This window comes from Dermacentor variabilis, chromosome 7 (genome assembly GCF_050947875.1).
Source record: "Dermacentor variabilis isolate Ectoservices chromosome 7, ASM5094787v1, whole genome shotgun sequence".
In the NCBI taxonomy this organism is placed as follows: domain Eukaryota; kingdom Metazoa; phylum Arthropoda; class Arachnida; order Ixodida; family Ixodidae; genus Dermacentor; species Dermacentor variabilis.
The window spans coordinates 53,859,302-53,872,812 of NC_134574.1; the positions used below are offsets into that span (position 1 = coordinate 53,859,302).

Genomic DNA, 13,511 nt, shown 5'->3' on the forward strand with positions numbered 1-13,511 from the left:
TTTTCCTCAGAAGGAACTACGTAATCACCCTGTCGGCGGCATGCATATTTATATGAAGAATATATTTGTACATGGTTGGGGTAACAAAATACAGTACGCACGTCTTACGGAAACAGCAATGCGGATGAAGAAACATAGGTAAATGTCCTACGGAAGAAGCGCTAACTTCATTATGGATATTCAAAAAGCATTTGAGGCGTACAATTTAACATGCTACACTTTAGAGGACGCCATGGTAGACTTTCTTCTTATTCAGCGCGTATACAACTTTTTCTTTGCAAGATAGTTATATAAGTGTGAACAAGATATATTCCTACGGAACTTTACGAATATAGCAGGAAACAACACAGTTCCTGTAATTTTTCAGGTATTCGAAAGGGTTTTCGTAATAGCGGTCTCTTATAGGCTCATTTTATTGCCGTGTCATGGACAAGAAGCACCGTTAAGAGTGCGAAGCTTTCTACGATGCTGGAGCGCATACGCATGGTGACTGCAGTGGACGGGGCAGGTATTTCCCAGGAAAGCTTGATGCTCCTGCGAACGTGGTGACTTAAAGCGCGGAACATTTGTGCTCATGGGTTACTAGTCGTGATCAACAAGTAAAATGACGAAAGGCAAACACGTTAGCGGCTGTATTGCTCGCTCGCTTCAGCTGGCTGGCTACGAAACTGTGTCGTGGCTGCAGCGGTTCTCTTTATGCCTCATTTCTCAGTGCGCGGTCAGGAAACAAAGCGTACCACTTGACCCGAGTCCGAAAACGGGCGCCCCGTCTGACCTGCGCCACCATTGGCCGACCCTGGCCCGCATCCGGCGGAAGTCGTCCGCTCTCGACGGCCGCTCATTGGTTCATCTATTTCTGTGCCTCCTTTCCCTCGAGAGGCCCGTGTCGTCTGCTAATCGATGCGAGTTGCTTCCCCGTCGGCTCTGCACGCCGGTAAATCGGTTTCTTCTCAAAGGCAGGTTCGTTCGAGCGCGGATGACTCATCTACAGCGTTCTTCTTTGCTCTTTCTCTCTCAACCACCCTCTCCCCTTTCGTGAGGGGGCTGATCATTTTGTAGAGGAAGAAAAATCGAAACCAATATTTCGACGAGGCAACTGTCGTCAAAACACAAAGCCTTTGGACTCTCTGAGGCGCAATAAGACGTATCACCTGCTCCGCCTCGAGGCGCATACCTTTCTTGTTGCCTTTCTATTCCGTCGGCGTTGTGTGCTTTTGTTCCCTCGAGTCGTCAGTGAAATCTACAAGCTGCGTGTGAGGACGTCGCATAGACGAAAATACCTACGTATGCTGAACGTACTATGTCAGCCTTAGTCATACGAGCATCTACATCTTAGCCTTCGCGAACGGTCAGCACGCCAGCTTGCGATTTTGGAAACTACCTGGTAATTTGTGAGCAAACTTCGTGTCAACAAGGGACTACTTGGTGAACTTGGAAGATCAACACGACGAAGTGGTGCCTTGAGGGCTTCTCGAAAGCAAGGCGTCCACCAGCAAGGTGTTTGCAGCTTTCCCTGTGTTACGTTAGTGAGGACGCCGTGTTTATTCTCAGCGTGCCTGTAACGACTTGCTTTAAGAGTAAGAGTGCGAGAATCCATCAAGATTACAGGTCCTCTGCTCATTATTCAAAAGGAATTAATCTTCGTAACCCTCCTCTTCTCCCTTCCTCCCCTAATTCACGCCTTGTACCTGAACGAAAAATACGACAACGAAAAAGTCTCCCCAAGTCTGTATCGTTCAGTGTGCGGCACTTGTCGCGAGCTTGAAGGAAAAAGAAATGTCATCGTTCTCGGTACGTTGCCGGCCAGGCTGAGTGCTTATTTTTTTCCAAGCAACGCGGGATAGCGGCACTTAAATTGTGTTGCCTTCAGCATTTTCCTTGAAGGTTTGTCTGTTTGTGCGTGACCGAACACGGAGGTTTTTGTCAGCGTTGATACACAGCGCCCTTCCGTGAAACTGTTCACTCGAACATGTCCCGGAGAATCAACGATACACTCACGCCCCCCCTCTGGTGGTCATTTCCGGAAGTAGCGGCAAACCGAGGGAGCTCTCAAAGGTGAGACACATTAATCATTTTTTGTTGTTTGAAATGTTGAAACATGATTTTAAAAGAAACAACACAGCAGAATTTTTCGACCTTAAAATTCACGTGATATTTAAATTTTGAGAACTTGAGCCTGTTGTTTTTAAGAAGTGGCTTTGTAGTTATTCGCTCAAGTGTTTGCGCTCGCGGCATGCCCTTTTGTAACAGTAAAGCTGTTGCAGGCACTTGATTCAATTGTGCCTTGTGTCGCAAGTGTTGTAGTCGTGTTAATAATCATCATGTTTGTGTAGCAGATGTCACGGGAAAGGTCTCCTTGCCCCCACCTATAATTAATATGACCTCCAAATCCAGTGAACACTCTCTTCTTCGCCACCTTTACTTTCATTCCAATCTTGTGCCATCGTCGTAGCTTCGCTGTTACCGCCATCCTTGAGTTCATACGCCATTGTCATTCTCTTTGTTGTCGTCGTCTGACCACCTATTGCAGTGTTGGACACAGTTAATTCTTTTCTTAAGGGGTACGTCTGTCTGATTTCCTTATTGACCAATTCTGTAAAGTAAACAGGGCGAGCATTTGTTGCCAATTTTTATTTACAGCGAAGTTCCTAATACGACTAGAAGCGTTCAAGTACGTTGTATGACAGTTTTCGTGGTTCTCTAAAAAAATAGATATAATACTTACAAAGTGTTCAATTAAAAGAATGCAGGGGATGTTAGGTGGCTTTTGAAGCGCGTGTGTCAATTAGGGGTTAAATGAAGATTGCTAAACCCTTGTTCTCGGCTCGTTTGTAGGCGTTATATGAAACGCTTAGAAAGTTACGCCAATTCCCTGGGACGACCGAAAACAGCATATACTCCAGATTTGCAGGACACACGGGCCACTCTAAGAGTACAAGATACTTAAAGTTTGAAATAGGAAGCGGGTCGAGGGCAAGAGTGGCTCGAGCCCAAAAGAACAAAAACCGCGAGCGTCTCTTCCTGCTCGAGCACTAGCCCAGAGGAGCCAGCTTCTCTGCAGTTTATTAAACCTCCAAGAGTACTTCTGAAGGCTCGTAACAAACTGGTGGAGGTGCTGGGAAGCCCTCACGGATGTTGCAGGCCCCTCCAAGGATTTGCACTACGAATCCAGTGCTAGTCAACACTCCCTTGCCTAGGGCCAGCCGCAGTATCAGGGGACAAGCCCTGGCTGTCGCCGACGCTACGGTTCTCACCACTTCAACTGGTATGACTAGTGCTTCAGCTGAACCCGCACCAACTGGTACCGAGAGTACGATGTTGAACTGGTATGCACTTGAGAGCCCATGGGACCCGACGACATTCCTTGGCGCAGTGGTCGCAGATGTCAAAGACTGAACGGTCGACTTCGAGCGCGTGGCCGCCTTGAACTACTGGGACGACGCGGCCAAATTGAGGCACGTCTGCTTCCACGTGGATGATGGTGCGCGTACATGGTTTCGGAACCGTGAAGAGCAACTGACGTGGCGTGACTTTTGTCGTCGGCTTCCGGAGGCCCATGTAGAGTGTGCATGTGCCACCAGTTAGCGCCAGGGCTTTGGGAGTTTTGAGTGGACTTGGGGCAACGCTTAACAGACTGCTTTTCAGAATCTCAAGAAGCTGCTCTGCTCTGACCTAATGTGTGGCAACGTGGCATACAAGACAATAGTATCAGCTGATGCCAACTTCTTCGGGCTTGACGCTGTCCTGTTACAAGAGCAGCCTTCCAGTGAGCGCCGACCAGTTGCCTTTGCGTCGCGATCACTTACCCCAGCGGAATGTCGCTACAGCCAGACGGAGAAGGAGGCTTTGGCTGCTTGCAGGGCTGTGCTCCATTTTGAAGAGTATGTTCGTAGCCGAAATGTCTTCCTTGAGACGGACACTAGCCACTCCTGCCGCTCATGGGCACCATGGATGTTGATTTCCTGCCTCTGCTGATTCAACGGTTCCAACTGAAGCTGATGCGCATCCAGTACCAGGTGCTATATGTATTCGGCAAGTTGATAGCCACGGTTCACACGCTCTCATGAGAGCCTATGGATGGTCCACCGCCAAAGCAAGCTGATCAACTAGAGCTCGTTGTGGAAAAGATTCTTCGCTTTCTCCCGGACTTTGTCGCCACACGTCAAGACGAGCTCCGCCATGCCCAAGCCATTGATGACGAGTGTAACCTTCTGCTTGAATACTGCACCAAAGGCTGGACAAGACAATCAAAGCTGCCGCTCCACGTTAAGAGGTACTGGCAGCATTGTTGACACCTCAGTATCTGCGAGGGGCCACTTCTAAAGGATGCTGGCATTTTGGTATCGTAGACTCTTCAGCGTTTCATACTCGATCTCATTCACGACGGCCATCAAAGTGTTAACCGATGCAAAGCCATCGCTGGAGAATCGGTGTGGTGGCTCGAGTAAATATCCACATCAAGACCCTTGTCTCTAACTTTGCCAAGTGCGCATATACCCGTGTCCAACGTGCAGAACCAATGATGCCTTCCCAGACTCCAAGTTTTCTCTGGGAGGAAGTGGGCGTAGATCTTTTCCACCTGAAAGGTCAAGATTATGTGTTGATGGTTGACTACAGGGCACGCTTCCCTGAAATCATCAGTCTGCGCTCTACTATTGCACTTGTCTTCATCAAGGCCGTCAAGAGGGCCTTCTCGTGCCATGGCATCGCTAGTGTTGTCCGCAGTGACAATGGTCCAAAGTTCTCATCCAAGGACTTCTCTACCTTTGCGCAGGCTTACGGCTTCAGGCATGTCACTAGCAGCCCACGTTTCCCGCACTCCAACGGCGAGGAGGTAGTGCGGACAGTCAAGGACTTACTGCACAAGGTGGACGAGCCTTTTTTGGCACTGCTGGCTTACGGGGACACATGATCTTGAATTGTGGCCGAAGTGACACAGACAGAGACCAGAAGCAGACAGGATGAGCGCTAACTCTCAACTAAATCTTTATGGAAAGGTCAACATATATATAGGTGATTGTAAACACCGCAGCATGTGAACATGACAAGGTCTAAAGGCATAAGCTAAACATATAAAGAGATTTATCAAGAGAGTTAGCGCTCGTCCTGAATGCTTCTAGTGTCCGTCTGTGTGATTTCGCGTTACAATTAAAGATCATGTAACTGTACCAACTCGCCAAACTTTCTATACCTTTACAGGGACACTCCTGGTGCCAGTGGAGTCAGCATTGCACAGATTCTAATGGGCAGACGCCTGAAAACCAGAGTTCTCAAGACGTTACAGCAGCTCGAGCCAGGCTGGCCTTCGTCTCGGTCTTTTATCCGGATTGATCAAGTTAATCAGAAGAAGCAGGCGTGGGATTTCAACCGGAGGCATGCAGATCAGACACAACGCCCACTTCAGAAGGGTGAACAGGTTTGGGTGCGTGATATAAACAGTCGTGCGATGGCACTAGGACCAGCTCAACGTCCCCGTTCGTACGTTCTGGAGACCCCGTTGGGAGTTCTCCGACATAATAGGATACACCTCGTCCCAGTGTACAACGACCCGCGGTTCAGAAATCCTGCCGAACCTGTCATCGGTGAAGAACCGGAGGCGAAGCCGTCATGCAGCGAAACTCGTGCAGCGGGATCGGAGGGAGTTACTTCCGTCCCGACTTCCCCAGCGTCATCCCAGACCAGTTGGCCCATTCGCGTGTCGAGATTTGGAAGACCGATCCAGAGGCCAAAAAAACTGAGCTACTGATTGGGAGAACTGCACAAACTGCGTTTCCAGAAGAAGGGGGGATGTAGAGTGTGCATGTGCCACCAGTTGGCGCCAGTGCTTTGGGAGCATATATATTCGATGGCAAAGAAGGCCTTGGGGCATTTTGTCGCTGTTGGACTTGGTGTACGGCTCGTTCGTGCGTGAACGCTACAACCTACACCAGTGCCGATTGCCGTGAAGGGGCGGAAAGAGCGATTCAGGTCCACGTCCACTTGCCAAACGAAACTGTGACTACATACATCAAAAACGTGACGCGCCTCTTCCGAAGAGCAGATCTAGGAATGACAGAGAAGTTACGTCAACTGATGCGCGGGTGAAGGAACCGCTCTTTGCAGGTCTCGTGCGGAGCCTTCCGAAGACGGTCGCGGAGTTCTTGTCCGAGGTCGTGACCATGGAACAGATGCTCGTGCATCGGTTCAACCTGTATGAGGGCAAGTGAACAGCATGTCCGCTGCTGACATTTTCACAGCAATCGGTAGCAACAGTGGCTGTCTGCGAAAGCTCATCCACTCTGTAGTGTGTGAAGAGTTGCAAAAGGCCACCGTCACACCAACACCGACCCTACGGTAAGCTCCACTGCAAGTGTTATCAAGGACGAGTTGCACCAGGGGCTCCGTGATATCTTGCCTCCTGATAGCGTTGCGGCCGGACCGACTGAATACCGCCGTACGACCTACGCGGAAGCATTAAGACGTCCTGCTTCCTCTCCGCTGCTGTTCGTTCGTGCTCCTCCTGCAGTGTCACTTAGTCAGCGCTGCCGATATCGTACGGCGAAGCTGGGTACACGCCGTCGCCCGTTGCTCATGCCGCTCCTGTTGCCCATCTTCCGGAACAACAGCTTCACTACATCGACAATAGACGCACGTCCTCTCCCCTCAGCAATTGGATGTTTGGCGCACACCCGATCACCGGCCTCTGTACCCGTACCGCCAGTGCCCATACCGGCGCCTTGGACTCTGCAGCTTTTTCGCATACTCGCTGCCGCCCCGATACGGCCAGCGACCCCAGGACATTGAGGACTACCTCTCTCAGCAGCACGTGCCACCGCCTGTCGGGCGGCAGTCGCGGTAATCGTCTCCGAAAGGATTTTTACCTCCACCCCAGTGGTGTTCTACCGCGCGGTCGCCCAGTCCCCGTCAGGAAAACTAACTAAACCGATCTTTGGGGCCCACGTCGCTGACGGTCGAAGTGCTGAAGGCCCCCGATCAACGGACACGCAGACAGATCCCAATTCGGCACCACCTGCAGCTGAAGAAGACAACCGGCTTTCTCTCGATATGCCAGTGACTATTGACGGTTATGCCATTTGTGCTTTAGTGGACAACGGCGCAGACTACTCCATAATAAGCGTGGAAATGGCAAGGCAGCTGAAGAAAGTAATCACGCCCTGGCTTAACTCGCAGATTTGGACGGCTGGCGGCCACGTCGTTACTTCACTGGGCGCCTAAACGATTAGAGTTGAGATTCAAGGATCTACATTCGTAGCAAACTGCCTTGTCTTACGTGATTGCCAAAACGGGCTTTCTTTGATGATGCACAATTTCTGCGCCCTGTCCCGTTCTCTTCTCTTGTGTGCGTCTGTTTATTTGGCGTCTTCATATTTTAAAATGAAGAGCTACCAACTAGCCTAACAAGAAGTGCTTTTAAGATATATTCCGCATAAGAACAACAGAGAAAAGTGACGAGAAGGTTTTACAGTATTCATGCAAAGAATAAGGAAAAAAGACGTAGCGAGACCACTTGTATAGTTAACACACAGATTTTCATCACGTCAGAACGATTGCATTTGCATCCATTCCTTTCGTTTACATTTGCAGTTATTCGTTCTAGCGTATTTTCGTTTGTGTTCCTGGGAATTGTATTGCGAGCGCGGTGGAAACAGGGCCGTCAATTGCTTCCACGCGCGAAGTCTACAAACCATGTCTGGCTTATCAGATGCGGCATTTACTGTAGCTTAAATGAGGCATAGCATTCCTGACTTCCGAGCGTAGAGGCCTGAAGAGAGAGAGAGAGAAATAGAAGACCGGACAGGCAGGGAGGTTAACCAGACACACGTCCGGTTCGCGCTACCCTGCACAGGTGGAAGGAATATCGGGGTGAAGAGAGAGAGAGAGGAGAGAGCACTTTTTCGCTCAGTTAGCCTGCTTGGATAGGATGACCCACAGATATTCCGTTCGTCAAGCAGAGACTTGGAAAGTACAACTGAGTTGCTAAACTTATGTAACAGTAAAGATATTGCTCCGCAAGAGTCATCCAGAAAAGAATGGCGTGTTTTTTTATCAAAATTCTAAATGTTGCTTTGTTTGAATAGTTTGGCAAATTAGCCTCGAATCATGTGCTTATTGCGATAATGTAAGTTGTTTCAGTGTGCTCTTTCTAATGTTTGGTTGCAATGAAAATGGGCTGTATTGATGTTGATAATGCTGTTTCTTTATGTTGTTTTCTTCCTGTGTTTATCTCTGTACGCCACCTTTTTATGTTGATTATCAGAATTTCGGTATGCTCTGCGATCGCCAAAGTACCCGCCGTGGTTGCTTAGTGGCTATGGTGGTGGGCTGCTAAGCACGAGGTCGCGGGATCGAATCCCCGCTACTGCGGCCGCATTTCGATAGGGGCTTAATGCGAAAACACCCGTGTACTTAGATTTCAGGTGCACGTTAAAAAACCCCAGGTGGTCCAAATTTCCGCAGTCCCCCACTACGGCGTGCCTCATAATCAGAAAGTGGTTTTGGCACGTAAAACCCCATAATTTATTTGCCAAAGTGTACTTTCCGCGTGGCCGGAGTTGGTCAAGCTAATTTTCAGCTATTTCTCTCAGCCTCCGTCATCTTCACGATGAAAAATAAATGAATTATTATTACTAATAACAAAAAGCTTGGTAGCGTAACCCACCGCCCCGTTTCAGATCGGATGCTCATGGCATCCCTCCTTCCATCATTCCGGGGCTAATGCATCTTGCCAACGCTCGTCCGCACTTTTTCATGGACGATGACTGTAACTTATGTGACTTGTACTAGCGTTGACCTTTATTTGAGCCGATTATTATGGGAACCTATAGCTTTGGTGCCGATAGTATATGCTAGTTGTTGCTGGCGTTAGCTGACTGCATTGTCTGATGGCAGCACACGTCATTGTCTAGAATGTTTTAGTTGCTATGTGTGGTCTCTGGCATGCTATTCACTCGATTCTAGCTTCATTAGTAGTACATATCGTGGTACTTCAGTTTGTTTTAATGAATTCTAAACATGTAAAGACATGCTAAATCATGGAGACTATCACCATACTCTTTGCAGTCATGTTTAGTTAAGCATATTTTGTCTACCATTTGCGTCTACTTTCCGAAAAGGTTAAATTGTATGCATTAAAAATCCAAGCCGAGAAAACAGTTAGAAAAAAGTGGGGTTTTCAGAATCAGCCATTGCAGTTCTTTCTATGACGTTATCTTTAGTGCGACTTTTTTAGAAAGTGCTATGTCAAGCATCTTTGCTTTTTTTCGCGAGTGACTTAGGTAACCATTATATTTTATTCTTTTCGCATAAATAAAGAAATAAAATTAGAAATATAACACTACCTTCACCTAAATTCTTGCGAGAATAGAAAATGTAAAAAAGTAAATAAAAAGTAAAAAAGTTGTTAGGTGTTGGATACATTGGATCACCCTGTCGGACTTTCATATATAGAAAGTAAGTTCTCGCATATTTAAGTACAGGCTCCGCAGTCATAGCGTAACATTAACCTTCTAATTTGGATGCTTCCTCTGAAGAGTTAAAGAATTAACGGGAATTTCAGAAATAAATGTATTTTTTCGGCAGAATAAACATACAGTCGGAATAAATATACAGTCCACAGATTTTAGAAAACGAGAAGCTCCGAAAAAAAGTATCGGCAGCCGTTGCGCATGTCCACAAGATCATGACCGTGAGTGTCGTTACAACTAAAGCACGACCTTGGCGTCCCTAACCTTGACCTCTAGAGCGTGGTCATTGTCGTGTTCGCTAGGCTTCTTGTCTTTACTTTCCTACGGAAGATACATCACGGTGGTAGTTGAAGTGGAAAAGGATCGCATAACCGCTGCGTAGAACTTTCATTGGTGGCGCGCGTGTTGACCGAAAACAGTGCATGGCTGGGAAGACGCGTCATGCCACGAAATTCGCGCCAGTTGCCAGTGGCAGCTGGCGCGCGTGGACGGAGAATAAAAAAAAGAAGAAACCTAAAGCGCTCGCAATAAAAACACGTGTAATGAATAATTCACGAGATATCGACCGCCTATGCACTCCCGTGCCAGTCCTGCATGCATGAGAGGAGGCAACACAACACGGCGCATAATATAAAAGCCCGTAAGCTTCACTAGTGTGGTAAAGTATTATTTCCGTGCGAGATATTATATTCCGAATTTAGTTTATTACTGTGTGATGCAATAATGTTTATGATATCAGCGACAGTCCTAGCATCTGAAAGCTTACTAAATATGCAGACACGTGCAATTTTCGCTTGAAATCGAAAAAAAGAAAAAGATTTTACGCTTACAGTTTCTCTGTTGTTGCTGAAACATTGAAGCTAGATCACATTCTATGGTTCGTATTACTTGCTACAACATACTTGCTAGTGCTTATTGCCTGGTTTATGAAGAAAAACTACAAGTTTGCCTTCGTCTGGGTCTCAGCAATGTGGGTCGATTACAGACGCAGTGTAATCCGAAGTCAAGAGGGCCGCCTGTTCGGAGGGCCCACGCCTTGCCCGGCAGCCACGTAATTGCTATGCTGAGAAACACCATGCAGAAGATGAACATTTATGTGTGTTTCATCGCGAAGTCAAACGACCAAACATTTCTTCGGTGGAAGTAGAAAGGAAACGTTTGGGCCATGGACTACTTCAGCCTTGGGCGTACTTGCAAAGCTTGGGTACCCTTTGGCGCACTTGGAAATGTAATAAAATTGCATGCATCATGTCTGTCATTGCATAGTATTTTACTCAAACGCTTCGCTAGGACCTCACTACACATTGATTCGTATATGTGCGTTCGATGCGCATATATTTTTGTTCTTATTTACACCGTACAATTGAAAAACCGCTGATGTATAAGGCCTTGCCTGTTTCGCTTAATGTATTCTAAAAAATGTTGCGCTTACCGACGCACTGTTCCTGCTCAACTTTCGCCGAACGATCGCATTTAACAGCCCACGTTTGTTCAGTGTAACATTTGGCATAGTTACCTGCCTATATTTTAGAGAAGGCAAGTATTAACTGCTTTCGTCTGTAATAAAAATGACTGCTGCGAAGGCGGTGCTCGCTCAGACTTGTGCTGCCCCCTGCAAGCAGCTGTAGAAGTAAGCTGTTCAGGGAGGGTTGCTGCGTTTTATAGAGAGTGGACAACGCGCCACAGCCCTCCCTGACCGGGTGCTTTCTGCAGCTTCCGGCAGGCGGCAACACAAGTTTGCGCTAGCTTCATCGCAGCAGCAGCTTGCATCCTCGTAAACGAAGCCAATTCCCGCGTTTTTTTTAAAAACCAGGCATTAACTATGCCAACGGTTGCACTGAACGCCGTAGACTCCAAAATGCGATCCTTCGGCAAAATTTCACAAAGAGTGTAGCGATAAGCGCAAATCTTTTTTCGAACCCTTTAAGCAAATTGTGCACGTTCTTAAGAGCATGTCTAGTCCCTTGTTGACCGAGGTCATACTCTGTCTTCAAGGAGTCCGTGAAACAGCTCAAAAGACAGTGGAACGGAGACATCACACCCAGATGGGAACGTAATTTTCTTGGGCATCAGGAAATTATTGTTTTAAGGTTCGGTTTGGCAAACTGCACGGAATTTTAATTTAATGCCAGTGAGATTAGCGGAGGTCAGATGTCTTCTTATATAAATCGGATGGAAAATTAGAGTACTTGCGGCGTGTCAATTCAACAGCAAGTCATACCCGTAGTCAAGCAGTATAAATACCTCGGAGTGTACATAAACGAAGAGAAGACCTACTCAAGCACCCACCAAGATAATCTGAAAATAAAGGGGAAGTGGAATGTGGGTACAATGAATCACGGATCACTTTCGGGCCAAATTAAATTGGGGCGTTGTGCGTGGTGTTTAGAAAGGAGTAATGGCACCAGCTTTAGTGTTCGCAAATGTCATTATATGCTCAAAATCGAATATCTTGTCCGGGTTGGAAGTTAAACAAAGATCGGTAGTTAATAAAAGAAAAATCAGACATCCACCCAAACGTAGCTAAGTGCTACGTTTGGGTGGAAGCTTTTCTTTCGAGGAACCCGCATGACTTTTCTTTGTAGCACTTAGCTACGTTTGGGTGGATGTTTAATTTTTCCTTTATTAATTACTTCTCTCCATTTTGAGGGTTTCTGCAGGACTATTACGTCAAATATCGGTATGCCGGGTGGCTTGGCGAGCCCACGGCAAAAACAGAAATGAGGCAGTGTTGGGTGGCACGGGCCAGGCGTGGGTTGAAGTCACAGAAGCGTAGAGGAAGATTAGTTTTGAAGAAAAGCTCAGGAACATGGATCAAAATAAATAGGCGGCTAAGGTTTACCTGAAAAGCGTGAACACCGTATGCAGAAGAGGTCAAGAAACTTGACTTGTCTTTCTTGACTCCTTGTCAAGAAAGACAAGGAGTCATCACAAAGAAAACGAGAGACACAGAAACAGTGAATTGGATACGAAGAATGAAAAAGAAAGAGTTCGGAGAATTACAAGAATGGGAACACAAATCAGAAGGGAAAATCTGTACAATGACACAACGGGCAGTGCCTTGCTACTTATGAAGCTGTAGCTGGCAGCCTAAGGAGAAAACCAGATCGGAGTAAATATTTGCAACAAGATGAGACATTTGTATAAAATCCGCAGTTCACTCAGCACATCCTAAAGGAATGCGAACCATTGAGACCCGGAGGTAACGTGCACCTTCCAGAAGCTAACGATTTGATATAAAGTTGACGGAAGCATTAATCGGTCAGCAAGTCGAGATAAACAAGATGCGCTTAGAGTACTGGTGGAATAAAAGCAGGCAGGGAAGGGATTGATACAACCTGATCAGTTATAGGCATAGGTAACGGTACAAGATAGAAGAGCTTTGACAAAAAAAATTACTAAGGAGATGCATAAAAAATGCTATAATTAAAAGCACGTAGAGCATACCTGATTAAGCCAAGCGGGCTAGGTGACTATTTCTCACCGTCCCATTTCAAAGGGGGTGCATTAAATCGTCATCCTCGAGGCAAAAATCGACGCCCCAGCGGAATTTAAGCATTGAAGTCTCAGTGTACCGGCCATTCAGTAGTGCGAATCGAAGACTGTACACGAGGAACTGAACATTTTCGGCCAGCCAAAGTCTGGAGATCTGTGTAGCAATACACTTGTTTGAACGAAATCGTTACCATACATTTGCGCAAAGTGCCAAGCAACTAGAATTCCCTTCGAAGAAGAATAGCTAAAGAATGATAATTTGGGCCCGTTGGTACACGTTAAAAATATGTTGAAGCGCATGCGACATAACGAAAGCCACCAAGATCTCTACGTTCGCTCTTCTCTTTCGTGCTGTTCCATGCGCTTTTATTCGCATAAACTTCAAGACACAGTAATGCGCAACTAATTCTGTTTCCTTCGTATTTAGTTTTCACTTCCCAATGCGAGTGAGCATTAACCACCTCTGCCAGCAACGAGTCTTCTTCAACTTAGCAGAATCCTGTACAGTTCTCAGCAGAAATTAAGACGTCAGTGAACATGAACACTCGGCAG

At 46.9% G+C, this 13,511-nt stretch overlaps 1 protein-coding gene across 1 annotated transcript in view; it reads left to right on the plus strand.

Annotated features, from left to right (window-relative positions):
• The first annotated feature begins 979 nt into the window (after positions 1-979).
• The window catches only part of LOC142587440 (cyclin-dependent kinase-like 4), a 96,775-nt gene continuing 84,243 nt past the window's right edge, over positions 980-13,511 (plus strand). The window contains exon 1 of the mRNA XM_075698459.1: positions 980-2,055. Coding sequence (XP_075554574.1) covers positions 1,970-2,055 — 86 coding nt within the window. The 5' untranslated portion in view covers positions 980-1,969. The remainder of the gene's footprint in view (positions 2,056-13,511) is intronic.